Genomic DNA, 25,498 nt, shown 5'->3' on the forward strand with positions numbered 1-25,498 from the left:
CTTCTCCTGTGTGCTTGACCAGGAATCTAACCCAGAACATCCACACACCAGGCCAACACTCTACCACTGAGCCAACCATCCAGGGCCTCAATTTGCATTTCTGATTTCCACTTCTGACCCAGAAAGAACTACCATGTCCAGTTTCTCTTGTTTGCATCTTTTTCTTCTCCACACAGGGCACTGAGTACAAAGAATGAGACCATTAATAGTCCTTGGTTCATTTCTTTTCAATGTCATGAACCTCTTTATATATAATATTTTAAAAATAAAATAAACACTTAGGAACCCATCACCAAAGGTGAGAGGTAAAACATTACCAATACTTTTAAAAAAATTCTTATTTACTACTTTTACGGTGGGGTAAGGGAGGGAGCACAAGAAGTATCAACCCACAGTTGCTTCACTTTAGTTGTTCATTGGTTGCTTGCTGTATGTGCCTTAACCAGGCAAGTCCAGGGTTTAAACCAGCAACCTTAGTATTCCAGGTTGATACTCTATCCACTGCGCCACCACTGGCCCGGCAAAACAATACCAATATTTTTAATTTACAAACATAGCCTCAGATATCGTAAAGCCTGTCACCCACCCAATACCTCGTACCCACTCTCTAAACTTTGTGCTTCCCACTACTTCGCAAACACACAAACCCAGAGCTGCATTTTTATTTTTCATATTTTTAAAAGATTTGTTTAATGCATTTTAGATAGGAGAGAGAGGGAAAGGGGGGGGGGAGAGAAAGAAAGAGAGAGAGAGAGAAGGGGGTGGGAGCAGGAAGCATCAACTCCCATATGTGCCTTGACCAGGTAAGCCTGGGGTTCTGAACTAGTGACCTCAGTGTTCCAGGTCGACGCTTTAGCCACTGCGTCATCATAGTCAGGCTTATTTTTCACATTTTAAAATAAGACATTTTATTAGCTCATGAGTCTGGTTGTTGGTATTAATTCTAAGCTATGCAAATTCACTTGGCCTCAAATGAAATTCTCTCCATATTCCACCACAAGTGAATATCATGAAAATTTCAGAATATTTCCAAAGTAAGCCCATACACAGATAAAACTTGCAAGGCACAGTAACAGCAACAAGTGGGAAAATATCAATGAAAACTAAGTTTAAAAGTAGGTGCCAAGAAGATACCTCAAATGATAACAACTGAGGCCCAATCCTCTTGTTTTTAAGACTAAAAGACTCACAAGGCAAAGAAAAAATAATGCCATTCTCTGTAAGGCAAGAATCATAGCAGTCCCTTGATGATAGTAAAAGGGGAAGGAAAGTTTAAGCCTTCTTTACCTATTCATGAGATCAAAAGAAATAAAGGAATCCCTTGGTGTTTTTATCATTTTCTTTTGCTGCTGCATCTAGCACCAGAGAGAAGACAGCACAATTAAAGCTACAATACCTCTTAAAATTCCTCTATAATGTGTGCACCTTTTAACTTCTCCAAAGATACATTAAATTTTAAACTACCCTGCAAAATTCAATCCAATTTTTTTATTTTATTTACAAAAATGCATACATAACTCTCACTATGTATCAGATGCTGTTCTAAGTAATCTTACAGAAAATTAACCAAACGTTACAATTAAAGCAAAATCTTGAACTCCTGCATCCAGCCATAATGGATTAACAGGGATTAGATTTACCCTTCTGCTGGAAAATTTACAAAACAGATAGAATGTATAAAAAGACAGTCTTCAGACACTGAACAACAGGCAGCACAGCAGAGAGATCCTTGAGACAAGGGAAACGATATGAACCCTGTGAATGCCTCCACATACCATTATTGTCAATGCTGCTTTTGCACTATGACGACGGAGGTGAATGGCTGTGACAGATGCAGTATAGCCCACAAGTCTAAAATATTTTCTACTCGGCCCTTTCAGAATATGTTCGCAACCTCTACCTTAGACTCAAGGCTGTTCCAGGCATATCAAATAAAAACTCAAGTAATTTAAATGTATCACAGAACAAAACCCCTAAATGTTTAAAGAAAACCAAACACCAGCCATTAGTAACATTAAATTGACAATGTGTGGCATCCAAACAAATATTTATAGACATGTAAGTAATCAATGTAATTTGACCCACAGTACGAAGATAAATCAATCAAACGAATACAGTGACATTTAAACTACTTTGAAAAACAGACTCCATTTATTCAAGAAGGTAGAGGAGAGTGCAAGCATGTTTAAAAAAAGACACTGGAGAGCCTTGGCCGGTTGGCTCAGCAGTAGAGCATCGGCCTGGCATGTGGAAATCCCAGGTTCGATTCCCGGCCAGGGCATACAGGAGAAGCACCCATCTGCTTCTCCAACCTTCTCCCTTTCCTTCCTCTTTGTTTTTCTCTTCCCCTCCTGCAGCCAAGGCTCCATGGGAGCAAAGTTGGCCCGGAAGCTGAGGATGGCTCCATGGCCTCTGCCTCAGGCGCAAGAATGGCTCCGGTTGCAGCAGAGCATCGCCCCCTGGTGAGCATGCCGGGTGGATTCTGGTCGGGCACATGTGGGAGTTTGTCTGCTGACCTCTACTTCTCACTTCCGGGGAAAAAAAAAGACACTGGAGATCTCTCCAGACACACACATGCACATGCACACACACAAATGAAAATGGAATATGCAGTGGATAGGTAAACAATATATTAGATACTGCAGAAGAGAACATTAGGAAACATGAAGAGTCAGCAATAGAAACTACTGAACACACAAAGAGGAAAAAACACTGAAAAAGTGAACAAACATAATTTTATTAAACAATTGTCACCCACCCAATAAATTCAATAAAAAAATATTTTTAATGAACAGGACATTAATGGCCCTGGCTGGTTCACTCAGTGGTAGAGCGTTGGCCCAGCATGTGGAAGTCCCGGGTTCAATTCCTAGTCAGGGCACACAGGAGAGACCATCTGCTTCTCCCCCCTTCCCTTCCTTCTTCTCTCTCTCTCTCTCTCTCTCTCTCTCTCTCTCCCTCTTCCCCTCCTGCAGCCAAGGCTCGATGGGTTCAAGCACTGAGGATGGCTCCCTGGAGTCTCCACCTCAAGTGCTAAAAATAGTTTGGTTGCAAGCATGGCTCCATATGGCCAGAGCATAGGCCCTAGATGGAGGATTGCCAGGTGGATCCTCGTTAGGGCACATGCGGGAGTCTGTCTCTCTATCTCCCCTCCTCTCAACTTGGAAAAAGAAAATAAATAAGTAAATAAATAAAATGAACAGAACATTAATAAGTTGTGAAGCAGCAGCAAATGGACTAAAATATATGTAAAGAAGTGAAAAAAAAAAATGGAATATGTACTGTGATAGGCACTGTCAAGAGAACAAGGTAACTGGGGTGGTGAACACAATACAGTGTACAGATGATGTGTTGTAGAACTGTGCATCTAAAACCAGTATAATTTTGTTAACCAGTGTCACCCCAATAAATTCAATAAAAAGGAAAAAAGAGAGAAAGAGAATAAAACAAGCCGAGATTGGTAAAAATTATATCATATAGATAGATAGATAGATAGATAGAGATATCATAAAGAACTGGTATCTAAAGAACACATAAAACTCAACATTAACGGCCTGACTGATGATGGCACAGTGAATAAAATGTCGACCTGGGATGCTGAGGTCCCAGGTCAAAACCCCCAGGTCACCTGCTTGAGTGCAGGGTCACCAGCTTGAGCATGGTATCATCAACATGATGCAGGGGTCACTGGCTTGAAGCCAAAGGTCGCTAGCTTGAAGCCCAAGGTCGCTGGCTTGAGCAAGGCACAAATGAGAAGCAATCAATGAACAACTAAAGTGACACAACGACCAGTTGATGGCTTCTCATTTCCCTCCCACTCTCTCAAACAAACAAAAACTTAACAGTAAGAAAATAAACAAAAAGAACCTGGGAAGACTTTGACAGACCTTCACAAGAAGATATACAGATGACAAATAAGCACATGAAAAGATACTCCATATCATAAAAAACAAACAGTGGCATACCATTACACAGCTATTACAGCGATTTTCAATCTTTTTCATCTCATGGCTTGCATAAACTAAGTACTAAAATTCTGTAGCCCACCAAAAATAATATTTGCCAACCTGACAATAGACATAATTTTTTATTCTTTCACACTGGGTGACTATTCTTGTGTTTGCTGTTGACTTTATTTATTTATTTATTTATTTTTGGATAATCTAAGGGGAAAAAGGTCAGTGCCCCTAAGAGTCAGGTATTGCATGTTTTAAAAATTCTTGCTGCACCCTGGTTGAAAATTGCTTAGCTAGTGGAATGGCCTAAATCTAGAACACTGATAACAGCAAGAACGCTGGCAAGAATGTGTAGAGAAATAGCAACTATCATTTCAGAAAATATTTGGGGACTCTTATTTTTCACTTAATTTTTTTGTGAACCTAAAATTGCTCTAAAAAATATAGCCTATTTTTAATATGTATGTGTATAAAGTGTCTGAATAAATAACAAAACATTTTCAACGCATCAACCTGGAAACACTGAGGTTGCCAGTTTGAAACCCTGGGCCTGCCTGGTCAAGGCACATATGGAAGTTAATGTTTCCTGCTCCTCTCCCCTTCTTTCTTTCTCTCTCTCTCCCTCCCTCCCTCACTTTCTCTCTCCTCTCTAAAAATGAATAAATAAAAAAATTTAAAAGTCTTTTAAAAATTAAAAATAAAAAAGACTAAAATTTTTTTTCATAAATCCACTATTTTTGAAAATCCAGAGCAGCTACAGTATTTTATATTCCCACCAGGAAATCACATGGGTTCGAATTTTTCCCATATCCTCACCAACATTATTTTCTATTCTTCTGATGATATCCATCCTAGTCCATGTAAAGTGGTATATCATCACGGTTTTTTTTTTTTTTTTTTTTCATTTTTCTGAAGCTGGAAACAGGGAGAGACAGTCAGACAGACTCCCGCATGCACCCGACCGGGATCCACCCGGCACGCCCACCAGGGGCGACGCTCTGCCCACCAGGGGGCGATGCTCTGCCCATCCTGGGCGTCGCCATGTTGCGACCAGAGCCACTCTAGCGCCTGGGGCAGAGGCCACAGAGCCATCCCCAGCGCCCGGGCCATCTTTGCTCCAATGGAGCCTTGGCTGCGGGAGGGGACGAGAGAGACAGAGAGGAAAGCGCGGCGGAGGGGTGGAGAAGCAAATGGGCGCTTCTCCTGTGTGCCCTGGCCGGGAATGGAACCCGGGTCCTCCGCACGCTAGGCCGACGCTCTACCGCTGAGCCAACTGGCCAGGGCTCATCACGGTTTTGATCTGCATTTCTCTAATGATGATGTTGAGCATCTTTTCATGTACTTATGGGCCATTTTAATATCTTCTTTGGAAAATTGTCTATTCAAGTCCTTTGGCCATTTTTAAATCAAGCTGTATTTTCTACTGTTGAAAGTGTTTTAAAAGTCTTATACAAACTCTGAAATAATATAATATCACTTAAAGGTAGGTTGTAATGGAAGATATATACTGTAAAACCTAAAGAACCACTAAACACAAAACAAAGAAACATCGTTAGCAGACACAATAAAGGAGATTAAGTGGAATCATAAAAATAGTCAAAAAGGCAGAAAAATTAGAGAAAGGTAACAATGTAAACATAGGAAAAACAGAAAATGGTAAAATAGTTACTTAAATCAGTTCTCAATGCATATATTTATATTAAATGTAAATGGTCTAAAAACACAAGTAAAAGTGAAATATTATATTAAAAAAACAAGACTCAATTATATGGTGCTTGCAAGAAATGCATTTTACACATTAAGAAAACTAAAGGTTCAGAGTAAAAAGATCACAAAAGATATATCATGCCAACACCAGTCGAAAGAAAGCAGGAGGGTCTGTATCACTTATATACAGTTTGGCAAAAGTAGGTTTACATTTTAATTACACAAAAGTTTATTCTTATATTATTATTTATTAATTACTGTATTATTTTCCATATAAACAATTGGAAACCTACTTTTGCCTCACCCTGCGTAACAGAAAAAGTGGGCTGCAGATCAAGAAATATTATTACCAGGGATTTCATAAACCATATGAATACAGAAGAATGCAACAAGATAGACCATATTCTGGCCCATAAAACAATTCTCAAAACACTTAACAGAATTAGATTCATATAAACTGTCTTCTGATGACAATGGGATTAAATTAGAAAGTGGTAAAGAAAAGATATCAGAAAAATTTCTCAAAATTAAAAATAAAACCCTTTAAAATAATCCATGGGTCAATGACAAAAATCACAAAGAAATCTTTAAAATGTTTAATGAAAAAAGAGGGGAAAAAATGTGTTTAATAAAAAAAGAAAAACGGCCTGACCAGGAGGTGGTTCAGAGGATAGAACATCAACCTGGGACACTGAGGACCCAGGTTCAAAACCCCAAGGTGACTGGCTTGAGCATGGCCTCATCCAGCTTGAGGGCAAGGTCACCAACTTGATTATGGGGTCATAGACATTACCCCATGGTCACTGGCTTGAGCCCAAAGGTTTCTGTCTTGGGGTCACTGGCTCGGCGGGAGTCCCCCACTCAAAGCACATATGAGAAATCAATCAATGAACAACTACAGTGTCACAACTCTGAGTTGGTGCTTCTCATCTCTCTCCCTTCCTGTCTGTCCCTGTTTGTCCTAGTCTCTTTCTCCCTCTCTCTCTAAAAACAAAAACAAAAACCCCACAAACTATAAAAGAAAAAAAGCTGCAACTTGGAAATTAAAAATGAATAAAAAATTAACATTAAAAACTTCTGATAATTAGAAATGTTTGCTTTTGAAAAGCCTGAATGTACTGTCTTGTGAGAGGATGCTGATAATGGGAAAGAGCTGCATGTCTAGGGGTAGAAGGGTATATAAAGGAAATCTCTGTACCTTCTGCTTAATTTTGCTGTGAACCTACAGCTGCTCATGGTTAACATCTTAAGGAACTGCCAAGCTGTTGTCCAGTTGGCTGTTCTATATTATATTTTCATAACTCATGTATGATAATTCCAATTAGTCCATATCCTCACCAACAGTTATCTTTTTGTTATAGCCATTGAGGCAGGCAAGGAGACTTGTTTTTTTTTAATTTATTTTTATATTTATTTATTTATTCATTTTAGAGAGGAGAGACAGAGAGAGAGAAAAGGGAGGGGAGGAGGAGCAGGAAGCATCAACTCCCATATGTACCTTGACCAGGCAAGCCCAGGGTTTTGAACTAGCAACCTCAGTGTTCCAGGTTGACGCTTTATCCACTGCGCCACCACAGGTCAGGGTAACTTGTTACAGTGATAGAAAGGCTTTCTATTTTGATTGTAGTAGTCTTTACATAACTATACCCATCTGGCAAAACCTATCAAATTATATACTTAAATTAATGAGTTTCATGGTGTAAAAAATTACTTCTCGATAAAACTGTTTTTAAAAGACTTACTTAAAATAACTATGATTTAGAAAATAACTAGTTTTATGAAACCTGAATAATTTTTATTAACCAATGTCACCCTAGTAAATTTAATAAAAAATAAAAATGAAGAAAATAAGGAGTTTTCCCTTTTACACTTACAAATGTGCTAGGATAAATGAACACAGATTTCCAAGACCACAGCTTGTCCAATTCACTAAGACACCCGCATTTTTTTTTTACAGTTCTGCGGCAAAAGGCATTTAAACTGTACCGATAATAATCGGCATCTCCATTACAAGTCTGTTTATTTGGGTCACAATCATTAAGCTCACATGTAATTTAGTTGCTTCATGTTACACCTTTGTTTTTATCTGATTCGAGATATCAGTCACTAACCCTTTTGAAGTACTACTCTTAATAGTTTATACAGTGTCCTATAAAAGGGAAGCAACATTTCTTTTAGAGGGCTGATTTAATTTAGGGTGAATGTAACTTGAATAGACTGAAGCTGTCTCTGTGACATACCTTTCCCTGACAGCTTAAAATTTAAAACGTAGTTAGGTAAGATAATGGCTTTCCTATAGTATACTGGTCCCCAATATTGACTACTTTTAGTGCTCTTCACTTTTAAGACTAAACAACCAAGGACTCCAAGTACAATGAAAACACTAGGGCAACTGGAAGTATTTTAGGCCCTCAAAATGGAAGAGAAGATGGAGAAAAAGAGCTACTCTTTATATATTTCAATGAATATACAACTGTTTATTTTCTGCAGAGACATAGCCTAAAACACCTAGATTGGGTAAAAGTATTTCCCCATAATATTGGAAAAATCAAATACAGAGATACAGGACTAAGTGATTTAGAGGCAAGCATTAAAGTTCAAATTCCAACTCCACCATTTGTCACCCATGTGTCTTTATGCCAGTCACCTAACCTCTTTGAGCTTTAAGTCACCACAACAGTGAAATAGAGGAATGGTACTCACCTGAATAATGATGAAGTGGTGATAATGTATAATCAATCTAGCATTCATGTGAAAAATATCAAGCATTATTATTTACTTGATTTACAAATTTACATCCTCTCATTTTTGTTCAGTATACTTCCTTCTCACTATGGCCCTCATAAGAAAAGACCCTAATTACAAACTTCAAATATGTAGGTATAAACAGAGAATGCTCTTTGATCAATTTCTCATATTTAACACCATGACATCACAAAAACTAAAAAAAAAAAAAACTTAAAAAAAAAAAAAAAGGCAGCACTTCTAAAACATTCTCCCCGAGAAACACTATTTCTCTGACCAAAAACATTAAAAAAACTTAGAATCAACAGAACATATGTTTCTCATTTATGATTTATCTAAGTCATAAGGCTTAGCCAAATTTTGTAAAAACCTAAATTATCCCAAGTTGCAAAGACCCCAATGATAAAGATTATGTGTTATGAAAAAAATAAACAAGGCAAACTGAGGAGTAATTAGAGCAGAAAACATTACAGAAGCCTAAATCTCATAGTTTGGCCATTTAAAATGTCAATAAGCCTGTTCCCTCTTTGCAAAATACTGGTGATGACTGTAAGCAAATGTCAGTTGGCCTACTTTTGGAAGGTTGCTAGTGTTTAGGCTGAACAGACTGCGTGCGTAAGTGTATTTATAGGATTTACTTGTTTAACCATAGTCATTAAAATTTTACAGGAAAAAAATTTACGGCAAACCTTCTGGACAAGTTAATCAAAATTTCTGAGTTCAAATAGCTGAATAAATCAAACATCTCTTCCTTGAACATGATAAAAACCACATTTAAGTTGTTTGAAAAGGATGAATTAGACAGATGCACCTAAAGAGAAATAATGAAAACTCAACACCTATCTGAAAATTTACAATAAGCAAATGATAAAAAGTTTAACAACTATAAGTTTGTTCTGCTCATGTTTGTACAAAAATAACTTCAGTCATTCATAGTATTAAAAACCTGTAACAGGCCCTGGCCGGTTGGCTCAGCGGTAGAGCGTCGGCCTGGCGTGCGGGGGACCCGGGTTCGATTCCCGGCCAGGGCACATAGGAGAAGCGCCCATTTGCTTCTCCACCCCCCCCCCCTTCCTCTCTGTCTCTCTCTTCCCCTCCCGCAGCCAAGGCTCCATTGGAGCAGGGATGGCCCGGGCGCTGGGGATGGCTCCTTGGCCTCTGCCCCAGGCGCTAGAGTGGCTCTGGTCACGGCAGGGCGATGCCCCGGAGGGGCAGAGCATCGCCCCCTGGTGGGCAGAGCGTTGCCCCTGGTGGGCATGCCGGGTGGATCCCGGTCGGGCGCATGCGGGAGTCTGTCTGACTGTTTCTCCCCATTTCCAGCTTCGGAAAAATACAAAAAAAAAAAAAAAAAAAAAAAAAACCCTGTAACAATTGGTATTTCTGATTGCATGGCTGGGCTATTTACAATATTACAAGCTTCAGAAATTACTTAGCATTTTTACTCCAGTAGGGAAAACTGGATTGGATCTTATTAAAAACCTTTTAGTATTTTGAGATGTGAAATTTCAAATTCCTTGCATAACAGAACAAAAAATAATAGTACCTATTGAGTAGTGAGTCACAATGAAATAATCTATAAGAAATAAGCCAAACTGGCTACCCAGTATTTTGGATGAGTACCAGAAATACGGCTCACAGACCTTGTATCTCCAAAGAAGCCACCTATTCTCAGAATAAAGGCCCTCACTTATAAGAATTTACTCTAGACTTGGGTGGGTAAACACACAATGCAGTGTATACAGTGATGTGTTGTAGAACTGGGCACCTGAAACCCGTATAATTCTGTTAACTAGTGTTACTCCAATATATTCAATTTAAAAAGGAATTTATTCTAAAATGTTTTTATATGAAAAAAGTTCAGGTATTCAGTACTTTGGACTCCTAAGGATAACAAATATGGTTGAATCAGCATTTCTCAAAAATCAAATTGAGGTTCAAGGCTAAAATGATCACCCTTCTCCATAAGCACATGCCTAATATCATTACTAATAGAGTTATAGATATAAGCTCTATTAGAGTCAAAAACAGTGTTACCCATTTGGTCACCAACAAATGATTTTGAAAAATACTTTACACCAAAATATACTTCCAGTTTCTCTTTCATAAAATACTGAGTAGGCTCTAACCGGATGGCCTGGTTGCTTGGAACGTCATCCCAATACGCTTTGGTTGCCAGTTCCAGCCCTGGTCAGGGCACATACAGAAACCAATCAACGTTTCTGTCTCTGTTTCTCTCTCTCTCTCTCCTTTCCTGTTTCTCTAAAATCAATAAAATAAATTTTAAAAAAGAAAAGAAAATATTGAATAAATTCACTCTGAGGCACTACTCATATTCCATATATTATGAAGGTACTGTATAGAATGCACTGCTCCTGTAATTCCAAAGAAACACATTATGATATGAGGACCATAATCAAAGCTAAATTTCAAAAAAAAAAAAAAAAAAGCCCTGAAAACAGGAGATTGGAAATGAACAATCAAGAAATGTAATAGTAGCCTGACCAGGCGGTGGCGCAGTGGATAGAGCGTCGGACTGAGATGCGGAGGACCCAGGTTCGGGACCCCGAGGTCGCCAGCTCGAGTACGGGCTTGTCTGGTTTGAGCAAAGCTCACCAGCTTGGACCCAAGGTCACTGGCTCGAGCAAGGGGTTACTCGGTCTGCTGAAGGCCCTCGGTCAAGGCACATATGAGAAAGCAATCAATGAACAACTAAGGTGTTGCAACAAAAAACTGATGATTGAAGCTTCTCATCTCTCTCCGTTCTGGTCTGTCTGTCCCTGTCTATCCCCCTCTCTGACTCTCTCTCTGTCCCTGAAAAAAAAAATTGAACTAAGGTGTCACAATGAAAAACTGACAATTGATGCTTCTCATCTCTCTCCGTTCCTGTCTGTCTGGTCCCTGTCTATCCCTCTCTCTGACTCTCTCTTCTGTCTCTGTAAAAAAAAAAAAAAAAGAAAGAAAGAAAGAAACGTAATAGTAAAAAAAAAACAAGTACTAGAAAGAAAAAATTTTAATTCAACTTCCAAGGAAAGTCATCGTTTAAAATAAAATATGATAAAATATGCAGATTTTCTTTGCATATTTTTCTTTAAACTAAGCTATCACAGCCTGACCTGTGGTGGTGCAATGGAAAAAGCCTCAACCTGAAACCCCAGACTTCCCTGGTCAAGGCACATATAAGAAGCAACTCCTCCCCTCCTTTCTCTCTCTCCTGTCTCTCTTTAAAAATTAATAAGTAAATATTTTTTAAAATGTTTAAATAAACTAAGATATTACATAAGAAACTGTAAGATTTCACCAATTAACAAGACAAATGGCAAACTACATATTAAGTACATGAGACACATATATGTAATAATTTTTCACTAATAATCTAGTAAAAAACTCAAATCAATAGGGAAAGAGTACAAACAAGCACGGTATTAACTGGAATAAATGGGCAAACTATGAAGATTTTTCCACTCTCCTTAGCACTCAAAGACCAAAAATTTACAAATAAAGAGGATTTTCCTCCATTAGATAGGCAAAGACTAAAAAGACTTACAACAGCCAGTAAAGAAAAGAATTGGGAAAAAAGGAATTCTCATGTACAGATGTTAATATAATCTCTGAGAAGCAATTTTACATGTACGTATTCTTTGAGGAAACAATTCCCCTTCTACAAGTTAACCTAAGAAAATAATCCTTTGTATACTTTTAATGTATATCTATAGAAGCATATACCAATAACATAACATGTTATGGGGAAAAGTTAAAAGTAATATAAATATTACATAATTCTTAGCCATGATGAAAGAAATGTATAAGTTCTGAAATAGAAAGATATTCACAATATGAACAGTTATAAAAAACCTACATAGGGATGCACATACACATCCATGAGTCAATGCATGTTAATATATGTAAAGAATTTAATCAGGCCCTGGACATTCAAGTTAATTTCAAGCAAGTCTGAAAAGTAAGCAGCACTGGCCGGGCAGCTCACTTAGAGCGTCATTTGGACACACCAAAGTTGCAGGATCCATCCTTCTCAGGGCACATACAAGAATCTACTGGCACTGACCAGTTAGTTCAATGGATAGTGTTAACCCAGAGTATGGATGTCCTGGTTCCAATTCCTGGTCAGGACACACAAGAAAAACGACCATCTGCTTCTCTCCCCTTACTTCCTTCTTCCCCTCCTGCTACCAGTGGCTCAAATGGTTTGAACGTTGCTCCCGGGGCATTAATTCAAGCATCAGCCCTGGTCAGGGCACATGAGAGAGTGTCTCATCTGTCTCACTATCTCCCCCCGCTCTCACTTAAAAAAAAAAAAAAAAAAAGGGTCCTGCCCGGCTGGCTCAGTGGTAGAGTGTCGGCCTGGTGTGTGGGTGTCCCAGGTTCAATTCCCAGTCTGGGCACACAGAAGAAGTGCTCATCTGCTTCTCCACCCTTCCCCCTCTCCCTTCTCTCTCTCTTCCCATCCAAAGCCATGGCTTAATTGTGAGTGCATTGGCCTCAGGCTCTGAGGATGGCTCCATGGAGCCCACGCCTCAGGCGCAAAAAATAGCTCAGTTGCAAGCATGGCCCCAGATGGGCAGAACATCAGCCCCAGACAGGGGTTGCTGGGTGGATCCCATTCGGGTATAGGTGGGAGTCTTTCTCTCTCCCCTCCTCTCACTAGGAAAAGAAGAAACAAAGAAAAAAAGAACCAACAAATGTGTGCATAATTAGGTAGAAAAAGAAAGGGGAAAAAATCTGGAAATATATACCCTAAGCCAGAGATTTTCATCCTTTTTCATCTCACATCACACAAATAACAAAAATTCTGTGGCACACCAAAAAAAAATATATTTTGCCAATCTAACAACAACAACAACAAAACTAGGTATTTTGACTCATTCATAGCACATGGCTATTGTTGTGTTGACTTTTGTCCTTTTTTTTACTTGACAATCTAAGGGGAAAGAGGTCAGTACCCCTGACTAAATAATCAAATATTGCACATTTTAAAAATCCTTGCAGCACACCAACTGAAAATTGCTGCCCTAAGCTATTACTAATGCTCAGTAGCTGGGGGCAGGAAGAAAAGGAATACGGTAACCTGGGTTTATCTCTGCTAGCAGAAAATCAACTGAATTTCCCTTTCAACATTTCAGTATTTCCTGAATTTTTATATTGGCTACTTTAGTTAAAATTACATGGTCTGTATTTTTAAAAAATTAAAAACATGGTAAAGTGAAAGTTTCCTCTGATCCCACTCCTTGGAAATTACCATTATTAGCGCAAAGTCTACAACCACATAAAAATTATAACTTGTAAAAAAAAAAATTATAACTTGTATATTACAACATACATAGTGATATATTTCACAGGTGAGGTACTGGGATACTGAAAACTACAATGGCTACTGAGAGTAGTAAATAAGAATTTACTTGAAATTAGGTTCTAGAAACATTCAAAAGATAGCAGTTTTTATCTAATAAAATAATACCAAATGACCAGGCATAGCTTTTTGGATCACTGTACTAAAAAAATCTAACGCAGGTCTAGGTTCATTAAGAAAGTGACCATGAAGAAGCAGAGAAGTGCAAACTTTGTTGATATAAATAAATGCCCATTTAATACAATAATGCCCTTCTGTGGAATACAAGAACATACAAATCCTTCCGTTTTTCACTTTTATTTTTAATTTATTTTTTAGCGAGAGATTGAGAGAGGGACAGATAGGAAAAGAAAGACAGAAAGGGAGAGAGATGAGAAGCATCAGTTCTTTGTTGCAGCACCTTAGTTGTTCATTGGTTGTTTTCTCATATGTGCCTTGATGGGGGGGGTTACAACAGACAGAGTGACTCCCTGCTCAAGCCAGTGACCTTGGGTTCAAGCTAGCGACTTTTAGGCTCAACCCAGTGACCATGGGGTCATGTCTATGATCCCATGTTCAAACCAGTGACCCTGCAGTTCTCAAGCTGGTGAGCCTGTGCTCAAGCCGGCGACCTTGGGATTTCAAACCTAGGTCTTCTATGTCCCAGGCCGACGCTCTATCCATTGCACCATCACCTGGTCACTCCAGTTTTTCATTATTACTTAGTGTACAAACTTCCCACAGTAACGCCTACAGGACAATAACTTGCTTTTCTTCTAGGTACTAATTTTCAAAAGGTTATATCACACTGCAACATTCAATAAATATTCATTACCACCTTGTATTAACCAATACTCTGTGAGGCACTAAAGATATGAAAACAGTCTACAAATCTAGTAAAAGGCAAATGAGCAACTAAAATGTTTTAAAAAGAATAAGAAACAAAATACTAAGTCTTATGTGAGCACATACTACTGACACTGGATAAGGAGCAAGAAGGGTCAGAAGGACACAAGTATTCGGGAAGACAAAACAGCAAATGAAAAGGCCTGAAAAAAAAAGGAAGGATGATTAGAGGAAATGAAAGTAGTTCAGCACAAGCATCACAAAGGAGTGCTGTCAGGCAAGGAAGAAGTAGAAAGGGAAAAACGGTTAAGGATGTCTGAAAATCATGATGGAAAAAGACACAGTGAGGAAATGTTCACAAAAGAGCTAAGGAACTTGTTATGCAGCAGCTCAGCTAAATTAACTTATTAATTCAAATAGTTTATATGTTCCTTCATATTTTCTATACACAAAGACAACTTTACATCTTTATTTGTATTACTTACACCTATTATTTCTATTTCTTGCCTTATTGTAATAACAGGAGCCTGCATTCTTTGGTAAATAGAAGTTGTGATAGAAGCCATCCCAAACTCAGCAGGAAAGTATTTAATATATCACTATTAAGTATGATGTTGGCTTTAGATTTTTTTAGAGATAATCTTCATCATACTGACACTGCTTCTATCCCTAATTTGATGAAAAAAAAATTTTTTTAATAATGAATGTCTATTAAATTTTGTCAATGGTTTTCTCCACTTCATAGAGGTTTTCTTCTTCATTCTATTTATATGGTTAATTACACTGATTGATTTTCAAATGTTAACCAATGTTATAGTCTCCAGAATATCTGTTACTTGGTCCTGACATATAATTCCTTTTATCTATCACTGGATTCTATTTGGTAATATTTATATGTAAACTACACCAAGAAAAAAAGAAAAGGAAGGAGGGAGAGGGAAAAAGAAGAAAAGAGGGAGAGAATTTTTGGGTGTGAAAAGAGGAGCCAAAAAAGAAAAAAGAAAAACGTGACATCAAAATAGATTTATTTAATAGAATAGTAATCCACATTGAGACAATTTCCCCAAAAGAACAGGGAACAAATTGCTTTTTAATTAATCATTCTAGGGGTTCTAATAGCCAAGTAATATACATACCAGAAATAGAGAACAACAACAACAACAAAACTTAGGAAAAGAAATTATCAAAACACAATTTAAGAAATTTTTCTCAAAATTATATATAGTATTTACATTTCCACATTAAAGGGACCCAGGACAGCCCTGGCCGGTTGGCTCAGCGGTAGAGCGTCGGCCTGGCGTGCGGGGGACCTGGGTTCGATTCCCGGCCAGGGCACATAGGAGAAGCGCCCATCTGCTTCTCCACCCCTCCCCCTCTCCTTCCTCTCTGTCTCTCTCTTCCCCTCCCGCAGCCGAGGCTCCATTGGAGCAAAGATGGCCCAGGCACTGGGGATGGCTCTGTGGCCTCTGCCTCAGGCGCTAGAGTGGCTCTGGTCGCAATATGGCGACGCCCAGGATGGGCAGAGCATCGCCCCCTGGTGGGCAGAGCATCGCCCCTGGTGGGCGTGCCAGGTGGATCCCGGTCGGGTGCATGCAGGAGTCTGTCTGACTGTCTCTCCCCATTTCCAGCTTCAGAAAAATACAAAAAAAAAAAAAAAGGAATAAAAAGGGACCCAGGACAATATATGAATCAAGAGACAAAAATGCTAAGTTTCAGAACACTGCAGGGGGGGACCAACAGTTTACTGGATGCCAGAGAGAAAAACAAGCCATATATAAAGAAAAACGTATCATCTGACCAGGCAGCAGCGCAGTGGATAGAGACTGGGATGCAGAGGACCCAGGTTCGAAACCCAGAAGTTGCCGGCTTGAGCGCGGGGTCACTGGCTTGAGTGAAGGATCACAGACATGACCTCATGGTTGCTGGCTTGAAGCCTAAGGTCGCTGGCTTGAAGGGCTACCCTCTTCAAGGCACATATGAGAAAGCAATCAATGAACAACTAAGGCACTGCAACGAAGAATTGATGCTTCTCACCTCTATCCCTTCCTGTCAGTCTGTCCCTCTCTCTGTCTCTGTCAAAAAGAAAAAGGTAGCCCTGGCCGGTTTGCTCAGCGGTAGAGCGTCGGCCTAGCGTGCAGAGGACCCGGTTGGATTCCCGGCCAGGGCACACAGGAGAAGCGCCCATTTGCTTCTCCACCCCTCCGCTGCGCTTTCCTCTCTGTCTCTCTCTTCCCCTCCCGCAGCCAAGGCTCCATTGGAGCAAAGATGGCCCGGGCGCTGGGCATGGCTCTGTGGCCTCTGCCTCAGGCGCTAGAGTGGCTCTGGTCGCAACATGGCGACGCCCAGGATGGGCAGAGCATCGCCCCCTGGTGGGCAGAGCTTCGCCCCTGGTGGGCGTGCCGGGTGGATCCCGGTCGGGCGCATGCGGGAGTCTGTCTGACTGTCTCTCCCCGTTTCCAGCTTCAGAAAAATGGAAAAAGAAAAAAGAAAAAGTTATCAAAATGGCTTCAGTCTCTTCAACTATAACACTGGATCAATGCCTTCAAAATTCTGAAGTAACATTATTTACAAACAAGTATTTGTTGCCCAGCCCAACTATCAATCATATATGGAAGACCCTGGGCAGTTAGCTCAAGGAATAGAGCATCGTCCCAGTGCACCAAGGCTATAGGTTCAATCCCTGGTCAGGGCGCATATAAGGGCAAGCAATGAGTATTTTAACTAAGTGGAACAACTAAGTGGAACAATGAATTTTTTCTTTCTCTCTCTTTCTCTCTCTCTTCCCCTCTCCCTCTCTCTCTCAAATCAATGGGAGGAAAAATTTTTTTATTGAGAGGAGAGGGGCAGAGACAGACTCCCACATGCACCCTGACCGGGATCCACCCAGCAAGCCCCCTTTGGAGGGGTGCTCTGCCCATTTGGGGCCTTGCTCTGTTGCTCAGCAACCAAGATACTCTTAGCGCCTGAAGCAGAGGCCACAGAGCCATCCTCAGCGCCCTGGGCCAACTCACTCCAATAGAGCCATGGCTGTGGGAAGAAAAGAGAGAGAGAAAAGCAAGAGGGGGAAGGGTGGAGAAGCAGATGGGTGCTTCTCCTGTGTGCCCTGACTGGGAATCGAACCCAGAACCATGCTGATGCTCTACCATTGAGCCAACTGACCGGGGTCAAAAAAATTTTTAATTGAAAAAGAAACAGAGAAGAGCCTGACAGGTGGTTGCAAAGTGAATAGGGCATCAACCTAGGATACTGAGGTCCCAGGTTCAAAACCCCAAGGTCACCAGCTTGAGTGCAGACTCATCAGCTTGAGTGTTAGGTCACTACTTGAATCCAAGGTCACTAACTTGAGCAAGGGGCCGCTTGCTCAGCTGGAGCACTTATGAGAAGCAATCAATGAATAACTAAAGTGACACAACTACAAGCTGTTGCTTCTCATCTCTTTCCCTTCCTACGTCTCTCTCTCTTGCAAAAAAAGAAGAAGAATATGGAAGAATAAAGACATCTTCAGACAAACAAGATCTACCACACATCCCTTTTCAGGAAACTTATTAAAAAATTATTCCATCAAACGGAGCACGTAAATCAAAATGGGTAAAAGAGGGGAGGGGTGCTTCTTTTTTCCATTATAAATCTCATGTGTTAAGTTGCCAAAGTTATATTTTGAGGAAAATAAATCTAAAAAATTTAACCAAATACAATAAAAGAGACATGTATAATTTTGGAAAGTCATAACAGAATATTTAGCTATGTGAAATTACATTTTAAATCTAATGTTTTTTAAAGTAAGCATATTATAGTAAATGGAGGAATCTTTTCTTAATTAGACAAAGTAAAACAAACACGCTCAAATTCTAATGGCAATTTTAACTTTTATAGCTTTATATTTGCTCATGAAGTATCTGCTCAAAGTAAAAGTTAAGAAAAGTTCAACATTAATAAATGACATAAACAAAAGACTTACAAATTAAGGGGGAAAATCTGCCCCTGTCAATTACACACAAAAGAAACAAAGACGTAGCACAGCCCCTTAGTAATCAAGTTCTTGGTTCTAACCATCCAAAAAGAAAGCTGACTATTCCAAATAACATTCTAGAAAATAATGTTCTACACTCTTATCAAAAGATTTCACCAAAACAAAAATGCAACAGAAAATGGAGCACAAGAGTAAGAGTGCAAAGGAGAGAAAGAGACAAAAAGAGCTGAAATCTGCATGAGCCATATAGTTCAATAACAAGGAGAAAAATCTCCACGTGACTTCAGGACATTGTCTTCTTACTACATCCACCTTTCCCATTTCAATTAGGCAGATTTAATCACTACATCAATCGCAGCATTATTTACACACCTGCTAAGTGTGTAATGCACATAGTAATTTTAATAAACATCATTCTTACCAATTTAGAAAATTAATTGCTTAAGATAGTATTATACGAAAAATTTTCCTTCTGGATAAACATTAAAAATATAACAGAATTAAAATATTTTAATATCCTCTATTTTAAAAGATTTTATTAGTTATGCAAATAATATTAATAAGAATTTTAGAGTGCACATGCAAAAACACTGAGTGAACATAGACAAGTTACTGAGAAAATAAAGCCTTTAAAAAGCTCAGATCATTCAAGAGTCAGGAATTATTTAGACATCCATCTAGCAGATTTAATTTTAAAATGTACTTGATTTCTAAAAAAATAAAAATAAAACATGATATTTAAATACAACATTAAGAAGTAGTCATTAGTAAAGCAGAGATCCAAGCTCAAAAGACAGAAATTGTACTTTGGACATAGCTGGAAATGCAGACAGCAGACTCATCTATAATCAAGACAATGATGAAAAAACAAGTGCTCCAAGGAAGTAAGTATAACTAAGAAGAGCAAAGACACAAGAACAACAGAGGCTTGGGGAATACCCAGAGAAGAAAGCTAAACCAGAAACATAACAAAAGCAGCACAGTCAGCAAGGAAGGCACCTGGGAAGAGCGATGCCGTGAAAACCAAGAGAGAAGACGGCTTCAGAAAAGAGCCAGCCAAGTCAGAGGCTATATCAAGATCAAAGAGGATGAAGATAAATCAAAAACACAGCAGAAAGTGAATGGCCATATTGAATTGGTTAAGATTACCTATTTCCATCTCAACTGACAGGACTAAGGGTTTATTTTGGGGGGGAGGAAAAGGGCTATAGACACTTGGAGGAAAACAGACTTTAGTTATCATTCTTGCTGTCTCTAGCCCAAGACCAATAAAAGAGAAACTTTCTGAATGATTTGTTTCTTCTTAAGGGCTAGACTCACCAAACTGTGGAACAGGCAAGATTCTAGCCGCTCGAATTGGGCCATGTCGAACAGAAAAGAGCTCCTGTGCTTCCCCACTGATCTGCATAAGAAGACAGAAAAAGTTTCAGTAAATGAAAACAAATGGTCAGAACATTATTATATGAAAACAAGATCTCCTAAATGTTATAACTTACTGTCTGAAATATAATAATATACACCATACACATTAAATATATAATATATTATATATATTTTTTTGTGTGTGACAGAGTTACAGAGAGAGGGACAGATAGGAACAGACAGACAGGAAGGGAGAGAAATGAAAAGCATCGATTCTTCTTTGCGGCACCTTAGTTGTTCATTGATTGCTTTTTCATATGTGCCTTGCCGGGTAGGGGGGGTGGGGAAGGCTACAGCAGAGCGAATGACCTCTTGCTCAAGCCACAGACCTTAGCCTCAAGCCAGCAACCTTTGGGTTCAAGCCAGCGACCCTGCACTCAAGTTGGTGCACCCATACTCAAGCTGAATGAGCCTGCGCTCAAGCCAGCAACCTCGGGGTTTCAAACACGGGTCCTCTGCATCCCAGTCTGATGCTCCATCCATTGAGCCACCGCCTGGTCAGGCAGCATTAATATTTTTTTAACTTATTGATTTAGCAAGAGAGGAAGAGAGACAGAGAGAAAGAGAGAGAGAGGAGCATCAGGACATCACTATGCTCCTGTATGTGCCCTGACCGAATGGGCAACCTTGGTGCTTCGGAGGATGCCCTAACCAACCGAGCTATCTGGCCAGGGCTATCATTAATATTGTTAGAAAATTATAAGAGCATGCACTTGATATGGATAGGAGAATAAATCGTCTGTTCTAGAAGACTATAATTTTTATCTTTAATAAACTACTATAAGTCAGCTCAGTGCCCACATGACTGCATTATTTCATTTTAAAGCAAAGAAACTAAGTTTTTTTTAAATTAGTGTTCAGCTGTCCATGTAAGAAAAAGATATTCTTGGTTATTTTAAAAAGCAGATCTTAAATGTTGTACTAACTTTCACAAATATGCTGTAAATGAGAAAAAGCAAAATGTGTTGCAAAGAACACTGAAGTGAAATGTTAATGACATAGGTACCAGTCATAGCTTTGCAGTAACTAAATGTTAACCACCTTGAGTAAATCATCTAACCTCTATGACCTATTTTATATTCTTTTTTCTTTCTTAAACATATTTTAATAAAAATTACATATATTCAAGGTATAAAATGGGATGATTTGCCTGACTGGGTGGTGGCACAGTGGACAGAGCGTCGGACTGGGATGCAGAGGACCCAGGTTCGAGACCCCGAGGTCGCCAGCATCACCAGCTTGAGCGCAGGTTCATCTGGTTTGAGCAAAGCTCACTGGCTTGGACCCAAGGTCGCTGGCTCAAGCAGGGGATTACTCGGTCTGCTGAAGGCCCACGGTCAAGGCACATATGAGAAAGCAATCAATGAACAACTAAGGTGTCGCAGCGAAAAACTAATGATTGATGCTTCTCATCTCTCTCCGTTCCTGTCTGTCTGTCCCTATCCCTCTCTCTGTCTCAATAATAATAATAATAATAATAATAATAATAATAATAAAACATTAAAATGGGATGATTTGATATACATATACACAGTAAAATGATTACCATAGTCATCTCCTCAGAGTTAACTGCATTGTGTGATGAGAACACCTGAATTCTTAGCATTTTTCTAGTATTCAATAGTTTTTTTTTTTTTTTAATACAGTTTTATTAGCTATAGTTATTATGCCTGGACATCAGAACTCTGGATTTATTCATACTGCATGAAAACTTTGTACCCTTTGGCCAACATCTCCCCACTTCCCCCAGCTCTCCTAAGCCTATTCCTTTGCATTTATAAACAGAAAAGGTGAAGGTGCTAAAAGACATCAAAGATACTTTTAATTTCCAGAGTCTATTAATTAAAAAGAAAATCTATAGCCTTGGCTAGATAGCTTGGTTGGTTAGAGCATTATCCTGAAGCAGGGGTCCCCAAACTTTTTACACAAGGGGCCAGTTCACTGTCCCTCAGACCATTGGAGGGCTGGACTATAAAAAACACTATGAATAAATCCCTATGCACACTGCACATACCTTATTTTAAAGTAAAAAAACAAAACGGGAACAAACACAATATTTAAAATAAAGAACAAGTAAATTTAAATCAACAAACTGACCAGTATTTCAATGGGAACTATGGGCCTGCTTTTGGCTAATGAGATGGTCAATGTCCGGTTCCATATTTGTCACTGCTAGCCGTAACAAGTGATATCATGTGCTTCCGGAGCCGTGACTTGTGCGTCCTGTGTCACCGGAAGTAGTACTGTACGTGAGCGACCCTGCGCTTTGCCGCACCGCCACATACAGTACTCCAGGAGCACAGGATGCATCCACTTACCACCAATGAAAGAGGTGCCCCTTCCAGAAGTGCGGGGGGCCGGAATTTTGGCCTCAGGGGGCCATATGCGGCCCGCGGGCCGTAGTTTGGGGACCCCTGTCCTGAAGCGTAGTTCAATCTTCAATCAGGGGACATACAGAAACAGATTGATGTTCCTCTCTCTGTCTCTGTCTCTCTCTTTCTCTCTCTCTCCCCCTTTCTGTCTCTGCCCTCTTCCTCTTAATGAAAAAATAATTTGAATACATAAGCATCTTTAAACAGCACCATTTTATTATACACATAACAATGCATGAATGTCCATTCATTGAGTCATATCATATTTATTCCTTAGATACAAAGAATGCAGTAATCTATTATCCTAAAGGGAAAAGGAGTATGCTAATATGTGTCAAGTATAAAAAAATAACTGTTTTTCAAAGTTAGTGGTTCAAGAGAAAGTTTGCTGCTAAATTAAATACTGAACAGATTAACTTTGAATGAATTAAGAAAGCTTTCCAGATACTTTTAGTAATATAGTTCCCAGTGCATTTTCCTAACTGCCAAGTGTTTGATGGCTATGTAATATCAGAAAGAAAAAAAATGGCAAACATTATACAACTAGTTCTAAATACCCAAGAACTTATAACAGACATAATAATAATAGACATTCAATAGAGGAAACATGCTGATGGTATTTTCTTTTAAATAGGCCTGCCAGACAAGCAGTTTAAAATATCAACAGTGTATACATTATAAATAAAAGGCTTATAAATCTTCCAATATTAAACTATAAATCTGTAGAGCTGCCTTTTAAATTAACTACTTTTTTAGATCTTCATCTTCTCCTCTATCAGAATTTAAATGCTGCAACCTATAAATATCTTTGTTTCTTATAAATGCTAAATTATGGTAATACCTAAAGAGCCATCATATTCATTTTCCTTATAAAAATTATTACAACATTTTTATTGACCATAATGGCAAATCCCTCTAATAGTACCTGGGATGCAAATATGAGGAATGCTTGGCTCTTTGGACTAACTGTGCAACAATAGCACCACCTATCACCAATTAAACACACAGAGGCTATAAACTTGGCATTGCAAACTATAAGAATTTCCCTCTCTACAAATTATTTTGTGACCATTAATTTTGTAAATGAAAACCATGGCCAATATATGCTGCAGCCCTTAATCTATATTTTATTATACAGAATAAAATTTAAAATTTAGGAAAAGCCTTCAAAAGTTATTTTACTCAACCTCTCACCCAAAGCAAATTCACATTCTCTGAAATCTAAAAATCACCATCTCTTTGATTTTAGGCACACTTTCACTGAAAGTTATATCACTAATGCAATCCAATTATATTATAGATGCATTATTGGCTCTCTCCATCAAAGTGCCAAGTCATTTATTTTTTGAAAATAAATTGCCTGTTGGGCAATGAATAATTTCCTTCTTCAATACACATACTATTTCTATTACCAAGGAAATAAAAAATAGAATTTGCATTGAAATTATAATTAGAGTAATGAAAAACACTTCTCACTATCACAAATAAGAATTATACCTATAACAAATCATAGTATCCTATACTATTATTTCCATATGCCACAGGTCTATCATTTAACTTTTGGTTCTATCAAATAAAGCCCTAAAGATTAAAAAAAATTTACTAAGCTGCTCTACTAAATTACATTAAATAATAAAGAGTAAAACAAACCTGTCTTGGCATACTCACAATATAATAAACATTTGTTATCACTGAATTAATACACAGAGCTTACTTTGAGATAGAAAAACATTTTTAAATCTGAACACACAATGCTTTTCAGAGTAATGGCTTTTTCTTTTGTTTGATTTTTTTTTTTTTTTTTTTTGTATTTTTCTGAAGCTGGAAACGGGGGAGAGACAGTCAGACAGACTCCCGCATGCGCCGGACCGGGATCCACCCGGCACGCCCACCAGGGGCGAAGCTCTGCCCACCAGGGGGCGGTGCTCTGCCCCTCCGGGGCATCGCTCTGTTGTGACCAGAGCCACTCTAGCGCCTGGGGCAGAGGCCAAGGAGCCATCCCCAGCGCCTGGGCCATCTTTGCTCCAATGGAGCCTCGGCTGCGGGAGGGGAAGAGAGAGACAGAGAGGAAGGGGGGGGGGTGGAGAAGCAAATGGGCGCTTCTCCTATGTGCCCTGGCCAGGAATCGAACCCGGGACTTCTGCACGCCAGGCCGACGCTCTACCACTGAGCCAACTGGCCAGGGCCTCTTTTGTTTGATTTTTAGAAAGAGTAGAAGAGAAAGAGAGAGGAGAGAAGTAGGAGCATCAACTCATAGTAGTTGCTTCCTGTATGTGCCTTGACCGGGCAGGCCCAGGGTTCGAACTAGCGGCCTCATCATTCCAGGCTGATGCTTTATACACTGCGCCACCACAGGTCAGGCAGTAATTGCTTTCTAAGCAAACCTAAATGCCAGCTTCTACTCTAAATCCCTCTTTAAATGTATAAAAAGAGGTAGGGAAAAAAAATACATTAGGATTGATCTAAACTACCTCTAAGTTAAGGTCCAAGAAGCTTTGCTTAATTATACCATAAGGTAAGGAAGAGAGGAGGAAACATTTCTGTCACCATTTATAAATAGTTGTGAACATGTTAAAATCAAGATTGTTACAATCATAATTTCTTAAGTGTCCTAAGTGAGTCAAAAACGTGAAGCTTCCCAGAGGCGAGAAATCTCTAACATGTGTAAATTCTATATTGAACTACTATTTCAGAACAGAGATAGTGCTACAAAAATGTATGCAGAAAGGACACAGGATGGATATGTCCTTATAGGCTTTGCTTTAGCTGCCGTTTTCAATTGCCTCTAATATTTTATACTGTATGTTCACTGGTAATTTTGCTCACAAATAAATAAGTGTCAAAACTGATTACATTTATTAAAGGCTTTCAAAGTGATTTTTAGGTTTCTTAAGAAGAGCTCATTGAAAATGGCAAAGAATCTCCGAGATGAGGATATCATAGATCTTGAATAGAATTACCAGGAGCTGTAAATTCAACAACAATAATAAATCCAAGGACAGAACTATAAGGAAGCAGTACCAAGCAATGTCCCACCTTCCTGGCAACTACAGTTACTTGAGGAGAGGAGGAAACCTCTCCAATAGCTCTTCATGGGTCTCTGCCTTTGTTCTTACTGGCATTTTAATTTCTGATG

The 25,498-nt window shown here is 39.1% G+C and overlaps 1 protein-coding gene across 6 annotated transcripts in view; it reads right to left on the bottom strand.

Moving 5' to 3' along the window:
- BCAS3 (BCAS3 microtubule associated cell migration factor) overlaps positions 1–25,498 on the bottom strand; it is a 614,901-nt gene that overhangs the window by 536,736 nt on the left and 52,667 nt on the right. For all 6 annotated transcript variants that reach the window (XM_066363166.1, XM_066363167.1, XM_066363164.1 and 3 more), the window contains exon 6: positions 19,889–19,970. In XM_066363166.1, the coding sequence (XP_066219263.1) occupies positions 19,889–19,970 (82 nt within the window). The remainder of the gene's footprint in view (positions 1–19,888; positions 19,971–25,498) is intronic.

This window comes from Saccopteryx leptura, chromosome 2 (assembly GCF_036850995.1).
Source record: "Saccopteryx leptura isolate mSacLep1 chromosome 2, mSacLep1_pri_phased_curated, whole genome shotgun sequence".
NCBI classification, from domain to species: domain Eukaryota; kingdom Metazoa; phylum Chordata; class Mammalia; order Chiroptera; family Emballonuridae; genus Saccopteryx; species Saccopteryx leptura.